At 51.1% G+C, this 9,118-nt stretch overlaps 1 protein-coding gene across 1 annotated transcript in view; it reads left to right on the forward strand.

Moving 5' to 3' along the window:
* The first annotated feature begins 2,147 nt into the window (after nt 1-2,147).
* The window catches only part of LOC109925293 (poly [ADP-ribose] polymerase 2-like), a 23,981-nt gene continuing 17,010 nt past the window's right edge, over nt 2,148-9,118 (forward strand). The window contains exons 1-5 of the mRNA XM_048619373.1: nt 2,148-2,291; nt 5,777-5,918; nt 7,044-7,180; nt 7,959-8,165; nt 8,427-8,579. Coding sequence (XP_048475330.1) covers nt 5,791-5,918; nt 7,044-7,180; nt 7,959-8,165; nt 8,427-8,579 — 625 coding nt within the window. The 5' untranslated portion in view covers nt 2,148-2,291; nt 5,777-5,790. The remainder of the gene's footprint in view (nt 2,292-5,776; nt 5,919-7,043; nt 7,181-7,958; nt 8,166-8,426; nt 8,580-9,118) is intronic.

Raw genomic sequence — 9,118 nt, forward strand, 5'->3', positions numbered from 1 at the left:
ATTCGGGGTAGACCATTTAGGGTGGAGATGGGGAGACATTATTTCACCCAAAGAGTGGTGAGGCTGTGGAATTGATTACCACAGAAAGTAGTTGATGCCAAAACATTGAATGTATTCAAGAAGCAGCTAGATATAGCACTTGGGGTGAATGGAATCAAAGGTTAGGTGGAGACAGAAGTTATAGGCAGAAAGCAGGATTAGGCTATGGAGTTGGACGACCAGCCATGATCGTGATGAATGACAGAGCAGGGTCGAAGGGCCGAATGGCCTCCTCCTGGCCCTATCTTCTATGCCAACCAGATATCCTGAATTAATCTAGTCCCATTTGCCAGCATTTGGTCCATATATCTCTAAGCCCTTCCTATACATGTACTCATCCAGATGCCTTTTAAATGTTGTAATTGTACCAGCCTCCACCAATTCCTCTGGCAGCTCGTTCCATACACGCACCACCCTCTGTGTGAAAAAGTTGCCCCTCAGGTCCCTTTCAAATCTTTCCCCTCTCACCTTAAACCTATGCCCCTCTAGTCTTGGACTCTGTCAACCCTAGGAAAAAGACAATGGCTATTCACTCCTATCCACACCCATCATGATTTTATAAGCCTCTGCAAGTTTGTCCCTCAGCCTCTGACGCTCCTGGAAAAATAGCCCGAACCTACTCAGCCTCTCCCTGTAGCTCAAGCCCTCCAACCCTGGCAACATCCTTGTAAACCTTTTCTGAACCCTTTCAAGTTTAACAGCATCCTTCCTGTAGTGAGGAGATCAGAATTGAATGCATTATTCCAAAGGTGGCCTCACCAATGTCCTGTACAGCCACAACATGACCCTCCCAACTCCTATACTCAATGCACTGACCAATAAACTCCTTTCCCCTCCCTCTGCTGATTTCTTTAAACGTATGCTTCTGACTTGTTGACCACTTTGCGAAGGTTAGTCCCTTTGTTCAGCCCCTTGGTAATTTTACACGCCTTTATTAAACCTCCCTTCAGTCTCCCCTGTTCCAATGAAAAACAACAGTAACCTGTCCAATCTTTCCTCATAACTAGAGTTCTCCTGTCTGGGCAACACCCTTGTAAATATGTGCTGTGCCCTCCTGAGTGCTTTCCTGTAGGGTGGTGACCAGAACTATACATAGTGCTCCAGCTGTGGTCTATGCAGTGTTTTATATAGTTCCTGCTTCCCGTCCAGCTCTTAAGTCCCATTCCTTGGCCAGTAAAGGCAAGATTTCACCTTGTACTTTCAGGGATCTTTTGCCAGGCCCTGAAAACTCCCTCTGTCCCTCACCATTTGCTAGTTATTCCCTTGCCTCCCTCAAATGCAACACCTTGCACTTTTTTCTAATTGTTTCACAGGGACGTGGGTGTAGCTGGCTGGGCCCAGCATTTATCGCCCATCACACATCTCCCCTTCAGAAGCTGGGGGAGGTGGTGAGCTGCCTTCTTGAACCGCTGCAGTCCCATGTGCTGTAGGGTAGATGCACAATGTCCCTCAGGGTGGAAATTCCAGGGATTCCGACCCAGCCACAGAGAAGGAACAGTCGATATTTTTCCAAGTCGGGGTGGGTAGGGGCTTGGATGGGGAACTTGCAGGGGGTGGTGTTCCCATGTATCTGCTGCCCCCCTTGTCCTTCTAGATGGTAGAGGGGTGTGGGTTTGGAAGGTGCTGTCTAAGGAGCCTCGGCGAGTCCCTGCAGTGCATCTTGTAGATGGTACACACTGCTGCGGCTGTGCCTGAGCGGTGTGGGTGGGGGGAGCGGGTGTTTGTGGATGCGGTGCCAATTGAGCGGGGGCTGCTTCGTCCCTGGGCGGTGTCGAGCTTCTTGAGTGTTGTCAGAGCTGCCCCCATCCAGGGCAATTGGAACGTATTCTCTGCAAGAGAACTCCGTTTACCAGTGTTCTGCTCTCCTGACCTGTCTATTCATAGCTTCCTGCAGTCTATAGCTTCTTTCCTAACTATCGAACCCCAGCCAATTTGTGTGCTATCTACGAGATTCTCAACCATGTCCCATGCTTTCAAGTTTGTACCATTGATACAGACCACAGATTGCAAAGGACTGAGCGCTGCAAAACACGACTGGAAATAGCCTTCCAGTCACAACGCATTCACTTGACTTGTATTGATGCATTGCCTTCTGCGCCCATCAGGACCGATGCAAGAATGCCAAATTTCAATCGATCCCAACAATTCACACTACAGGAGAGAATGGTGCTGATTGGTTGACGAGCCGACTGATTGGTGTCGCCACGCGCTCCCGGATAAATCAAAAAGCCGCAGGACATAACACGTGAAGGGTACAAGTTTGATTTGACTATCTTAATTCAGTTGGTTGTTAGTGTAGACATTGGCGCACTTGGGATTGTTCACCAAGTGTGGGCTTCTCCCTGGTAATGTCGTGGCTGGTCAGTGTTGAGTGGGTAACGCGGTGGCTCAGCGGTTATCACTGCTGCCTCATGGTGCCAGGGACCCGGGTTCGATTCCACCCTCGGGCAACTGTCTGTATGGAGTTTACACATTATACCCGTGTCTGCGTGGGTTTCCTCCGGGTGCTCCGGTTTCCTCCCACAGTCCAAAGATGTACAGGTTGGGGTGGATTGGCCATGCTAAATTCCCCGTAGTGTCTAGGGATGTGCAGGCTAGGGTGGATTGGCCGTGCTAAATTCCCCATAGTGTCTAGGGATGTGCAGGTTAGGGTGGATTGGCCGTGCTAAATACCCTATAGTGTCTAGGGATGTGCAGGTTAGGGTGGATTAGCCGTGCTAAATACCCCATAGTGTCTAGGGATGTGCAGGTTAGGGTGGATTGGCCGTGCTAAATTGCCCATAGTGTCTAGGGATGTGCAGGTTAGGGTGGATTGGCCGTGCTAAATTGCCCATAGTGTCTAGGGATGTGCAGGTTAGGGTGGATTGGCCGTGCTAAATTGCCCATAGTGTCTAGAGATGTGCAGGTTAGGTGAGTTGGCCATGGGAAATGCAGGGTTACAGGGATAGGTTGGAGAGTGGGTCAGTGTGGACCCGATGGGCCGAATGGCCTGCTTCCACACTGTAGGGATTCTGTGATTCCACTCAATTGACACCCTTTTCTCTGGACGTGTATATTGTTGCGGTCTCGTTAACTTTGACATTCCCGTGCCTGTCCTGACGGAAGACAAGGGGAAAAACCTTCGCCACATGTTTCACTTTCTGTCAAATTCGTGTGATGTGCCACCTAAACGATTTCCCGTACTCCCGTCGGGATCTCTGTGATGTCTGACGAACCTCTTCCGTTTCACCTTGCCCAAACACATCAGCTCTCTTGGAAGCTGCGATGAAATTTCTCACCTTTATTCCAGATCCCAGGGACTGCAGCCCTGCTCGAAAACAAAACCCAAAAGAACTGGGGACGCAGGAAATCCGAAACAAAAAGCGGAAATTGCTGGAAAATCTCAGCACCAGTGGAGGGAGATCAGAGTTAAAGTTTCGGGTCCGGTGACCCTTCCTCAGAATGCAGCTGTTTTTTTTATTTTTGCAATCTCTCCTTGTAATTTCACCCCTACAGTCCCGGGAACATCCTGCTAAGTCTCTGCCACACTCCCTCTGAGGCTCATTCTTGTCTCTGAGGCAAGAAATTACGGAGAGTTGTGAGCACAGCCCAGTCCATCATACAAACCAGCCTCCCATCCATTGACACAAGCTGAGCTTGTACAAGATGTCGGTAAGGCCTCGTCTGGAGTACCATATAAAACCCGAAAGAATGGCAGATGCTGTAAATCAGAAATAAAAACGGAAGTTGCTGGAAAAGCTCAGCAGGTCTGGCAGCATCTGTGAAGAGGAGCCAGAGTTGATGTTTTGGGTCTGGGGTGACCCTTCCTCACAACACAGTGCTGAGCTTTTCAAGCAATTTCTGCTTTTGTTTCTGGAGAACTGTGTCCAAATCCGGTCGCCCTGTTATAGGAAGGATGTCGTTAAGCTGGGGAGGGTTCAGAAGAGATTTACCAGGATGTTGCTTGAAGTGGAGGGTTTGAGTTATAAGGATACTGGAGGTTGTGGGGTGAATTTACAGACGTTTGTAAAATCATGAGAGGTGTAGATAGGGTGAATGGCAGGTGTCTTTTCTTTAAGAGTGGGGAGTTTCAAGACTGGAGCATATTTTTAAGGTGAGAGGAGAAAGATTTTAAAAAAGACGTGAAGGTTTTTTTTAAACACAGAGGATGGTCCGTGTGTGGAATGAGCTTCCAGTGGAAGTGGTGGATGTGGGTACAGTCACAACGTTTAAAAGCCATTTGGATAAGTACATGAATAGGAAAGGTTTGGAGGGATATGGGCCAGGAGCAGGCAGGTGGGACTAGTTTGAGATTTAGCATGGACTGGTTGGGCCAAAGAGTCTGTTTCTGTGCTGTATGGCTCGATGACTCCATCTGTACTTCCGGCTGTTTCGGGAAAACAGCCAACATAATCAAAGACCCCCTCCCACCTCAGTTATACTCTCTTCATCTTCTTTCATCGGGCAGAAGATACAAAAGTATGAAAACACGTTATCAACAGATTCAAGAACAGCTTCTTCCCTGCACAAACAGATTTAAGAGCAGCTTCTTCCCCGCTGTTATCAGACCTACGAGTAGACCCCTCATATATTAGAGTTGATCTCTCTCTGCACCTTCTCTGTTGCTGGAACACTACATTGTGCATTCTGTTCTACTATGCTGATGTACTTATCTAAGATATGATTTGTCTGCATCGCACGCAAAACAATACATTTCACTGTATCTTGGCACACGTGACAGTAACAAACTGGAACAGAAAAAATACCTGTTCTTCCTGAACTGTGTGTGTCATGCCCAGTGCTCCAAAACATGACAAAAAGCAGATCTCAGTGCCATGGGCTGAATGGCATTCTGTGCCGTTTCGTTCCACAATTCTGTGCCTCGCAGGGATTTTTTTTGAAATTCATTTATTGCCCGTCCCTAGTTGTCCTTAAGTAACTGGTGGTGAGCTGCCTGTTTGAACCGCTGCAGTCCATGTGCTGTAGGGTAGACCCACAACAACGTCCCCCTCAGGGAGGGAATTCCAGGGGTTCTGACCCGGCCACACTGAAAGAACGGCTGATATATTTCCAAGTCGGGATGGGGAGTGGCTCGGAGGGGCAACTCGCAGAGCACTGGTGTTCCCATGTATCTGCTGCCCCCTTGTCCTTCTAGATGGAAGTGGCCGTGGGATGTGGAAGGTTCTGTCTAAGGAGCCTCGGTGAGTTTCTGCAGGGCATCTTGTAGATGGTACACACTGCTGCGGCTGAGCATCGGTGGGTGGGGGGAGCGGGTGTTTGTGGATGTGGTGCCAATAGAGCGGGGAGCTGCTTTGTTCCTGGATGGTGTCGAGCTTCTCAAGTGTTGTCGGAGCTGCCCCCATCCAGGGCAAGTGGGGTGTATCCCATCACATTCCTGACTTGTGCCTTGTTGATGGTGGACAGGCTTTAGGGAGTCAGGAGGTGAGTTACTCACCACAGTATTTTGAGCCTGTGACCTGTTCTTGTCGCCACTATATTTATGTGGTCAGTCTAGTTAAGTTTCTGGTCAATGGTAACCCCCAGGATGTTGATTGTGGGGGGTTTCAGTGATGGCAACGCCATTGAATGTCAAGGGGGGGGCGTGGTTAGATTTCCTTTGATTTGGAGATGGTCATTGCCTGGCATTTGTGTGGCACGAATGTTACTTGGCACTTGTCAGCCCAGGCCTGGATATTGATAAGTTTAACCTCGGTGGTGTGTGTGAGTTATGAGAGTGGGACTGGTGTTCTCCCTGCAGGCCGCAAGAGAGCAATGGCAGACAATGACGAAGAAGAGGTGGGTCTCAAAGAGTTAGCTTGTCGTTGGGAATGGGAAGCGGATGACGGCTCCTGGAATGTTTACTCGGCTGAGCATGAGCAGGAGCTTTCAGAGGCTTTGCGGTAAGTGTCAAAGGCAGTGTTCCGCCAAAGGCCTCTCAAGTTCAAAACTCAAATCCTTCCATCGTCTCTAATCCCACCTCTCTCTCCCCCTCCTAGTTTTACCTTCCCCCAACTCCGTGATCTTCTCCAGTCCCACAACCTTTATATCTCTGCTTTCTTCTGATTCCGGACTCTCAAGTCCCTTCCCCCCTGATTGAAATTTCTGCAGCTTCAGGTACCTGTGTCCATAGCAGAGGAATGCCTCAAAACGTCTCCACCCCCCACCTTCTCTCTCCCTGTCTCCCTCCCTCTCTCTCTCTCCATCTCTCTATCTCTCTCTCTCGCAGTCTGTCCCCCTCCACACCCCCCCTCTCTCTATCTCTCTCTTGCAGTCTGTCCCCCTCCCTATCTCTCTCTCTCTCTCTCTCTCTCTGTCTCTCTCTGTCTCTCTCTCTGTCTCTCTCTGTCTCTCTCTCTCTCTCTGTCTTACTTGGTTCCCCTCTCTCTAGGTCTGTCATCTTCTCTCTCGATCTTTTTTAACTGATTGTGTGACTGTGAAGTTGCGTGTTTTTAATTTTTCCAGGAATGTTGGTTTCACTGGCTAGACCCAGCATCTGTTGCCTGCCTCCCTGAACCAGTGCATGATGCATACACCTAAAATGCTGTTAGGGAGGGAGTTCCAGGCCCAATGATCATAATATATTTCCAAGTCGGGATGGGGAACTTGCAGGGAGCTGGTGTTCCCATGTATCTGCTGCCCCTTGTCCTTCTAGATGGTAGAGGGTGTGGGTTTTGGAAGGTACTGCATACGGAGCCTCAGTGAGTTTCTGCAGAGCATCTTGTAGATGGTACACACTGCTGCGACTGAGCATCGGTGTTTATGGATGCGGTGCCAATTGAGCAGGGGGCTGCTTTGTCCCTGGATGGTGTCGACTTCTTGAATGATGTCGGAGCTGCCTCCACCTAGAGCAAGTGGGGAGTATAGTTGGGTCTAGGACACTATCCTGTTGGAGATTTGAAGGAGTGTGTTAAGTGAAGAGTGAGCGAACAGGATTGGATTTTCGGACCAGGGAACATAAACTCAAGTCTTTCCAAGTGAGTCGCATTGACCCTAACACTGCACCATATCTTTCTTTCTCCCCCCAGGTCCAGGAATACCTCCGTTCAGCTGTCTCTTCCTTCGGAGGTCACCCTGCGAGTGGATTTGAAGAAAATGGTCCAGAAGAACAGCCAGACAGGCTTCGAGAGAAGCGTGCGCTACGCCGTGAAAGAGAAGGAGGACTGTATGATCCTGTCCTGGCAGTGTTTGATGGGCAAAGAGTAGAGAGAGCTTTACTTTCAGTTTATTGGAGTAGAGGGAGCCTTACTTTCAGTTTAATGGAATAGAAGAACTTTACTTTCTGCTTAAAAGAGTAGAGGGAGCTTTACCTTCTGTTGAGAAGAATAGAGGGAGATTTATTTCCTGTTTAAAAGAGCAGAGGGAGCTTTACTTTCCATTTAAAGGAGGAGGCAATTTGAAAGGGATGTCAGGATGGGCTCCTTCCCCAAACAGTAGCAGAAACCTGGGATCTCTCGCACTAAACGCTGTCGAAGTTTAGGGTGAGCTAGCTGGAAATGTCACCAGTGGGTTTGATGGATATTTGCCGGCAACTGTACACAGACTAGCGACGCGATGGTTGGGAATTGTGATTCATAGCAGCTAGAATCTCAATGAATAGTGAGACAGGCTCAAGGGACTGAATGGCCTCCTCCTGTTCCTCTCTAACAGGGTCCAGGAGCAGGCTGAATGGCCTCAACCTGATTCTGTGTAACAGACTCCAAGAGGGGGTCTGAATGGCCTCCTGCTGTTCCTCTGTAACAGGCTTGAGGAGGGGGCTGAGTGGCCTGTTCCTCTGTAACAGGCCGAGGAGGGGACTGAATGGCCTGTTCCTGCTGTTCCTGTGTAACAGGCTCAAGGAGGGGGCTGAACGGCCTCCTCCTGCTGTTCCTTTGAGCTTCCTCGTCGTGCCTGTGGCGTAAAGCCTCCCTGAGCCTGGTTAATCTCTTGCTGTTTCCGCCCAGATTTTGTGTGGCAGTGGCAGGGTGACGATACCGCCTGGCACCCATACAGCGCCGCGCTGTGTGCCGAACTGGAGCAGGCGAGGCGGCAGGGGCAGAGGACCGTGGACCAGTCTGTTGGACGGGTCCGCTACCAACTGGATGTCGGAAGGATGAGGCAGGTCAACAGCAAGACCAAGTACGAGCGCAAGATGAGCCGCCTTCAATCAGGTAAAAGGGGGTTTCCCGGCCTTATGGGGGCCGCCTGGGGAGAGAGGTTAGCCCAGTTCCTTACCCCAGTCCCTCGGGAGTTGCTGCCCCTCCCTAATCGCTCGAAGGAGTGGGCTGGCTCAGAGGGCGGTCGTTCCCATCGCTGTTGGGGAGGGTGGGGTGGCTGGAATCTCCATTCCACCCTCTGAACTGCCATCGGCGCCCCACCTTGCCTCTCACCGATGCTCCGTCTCTCTCTTTCTCTCTCTCCCCTGCCCACAGACGCGGCCGACCCAGCGATCCCGAGCGGCGGCCCACAGCCCTCAGACGGAGCGTCCTGCTCGGCCATGGGTTCGGTCGCCACCAAGAGGGCGCGTCGGGAGCATCCGGAGGAGGAGGACGGCGGCGTTCGGCAGGCAGGAGGCGACAGCCAGGGTAAGGAGGGCGGCACCGATTCGGGGCGAGCGTCAGGAGGGGACACGTTGCAAGCATAGGCAGTGGGAGGCTGTGGTAGGAGGAAGCCGAACTTTGAGAGAGTGCCACGTTCGGCTGTGGAGCACGGCCGGGCCGGCGTTTGTTAGCCATCCCAATGGATGTCGGAAGAGCGCTGGGGGTGAGGGGAAGGTACGTGACGTCTCTGAAGAGATGGGGAGACGATGGACAGGAGAGTGACCCATCCCAGCGCGCCGGGGTAGTGGGGGGACGGGGTGCGGGGGCGGTGTGTGGAGTGGAGGGTAGAATGAGATTGCACTTTGCTCAGTGTTTATTTACCGAGGTGTGCGTTACAAGGAAGGAAACCCCCCCCCAACCCCACCCACACACACAGACACACACACACACACGCAGACACACACACACACGCAGACACACACACGCAGACACACACACGCAGACACACACACACACACGCACACACACTCACACAGACACACACACGCAGACGCAGACACACACTCACTCACTCTCACACACAC

The sequence above is a fragment of the Rhincodon typus genome, chromosome 42, assembly GCF_021869965.1.
Source record: "Rhincodon typus isolate 14 chromosome 42, sRhiTyp1.1, whole genome shotgun sequence".
In the NCBI taxonomy this organism is placed as follows: domain Eukaryota; kingdom Metazoa; phylum Chordata; class Chondrichthyes; order Orectolobiformes; family Rhincodontidae; genus Rhincodon; species Rhincodon typus.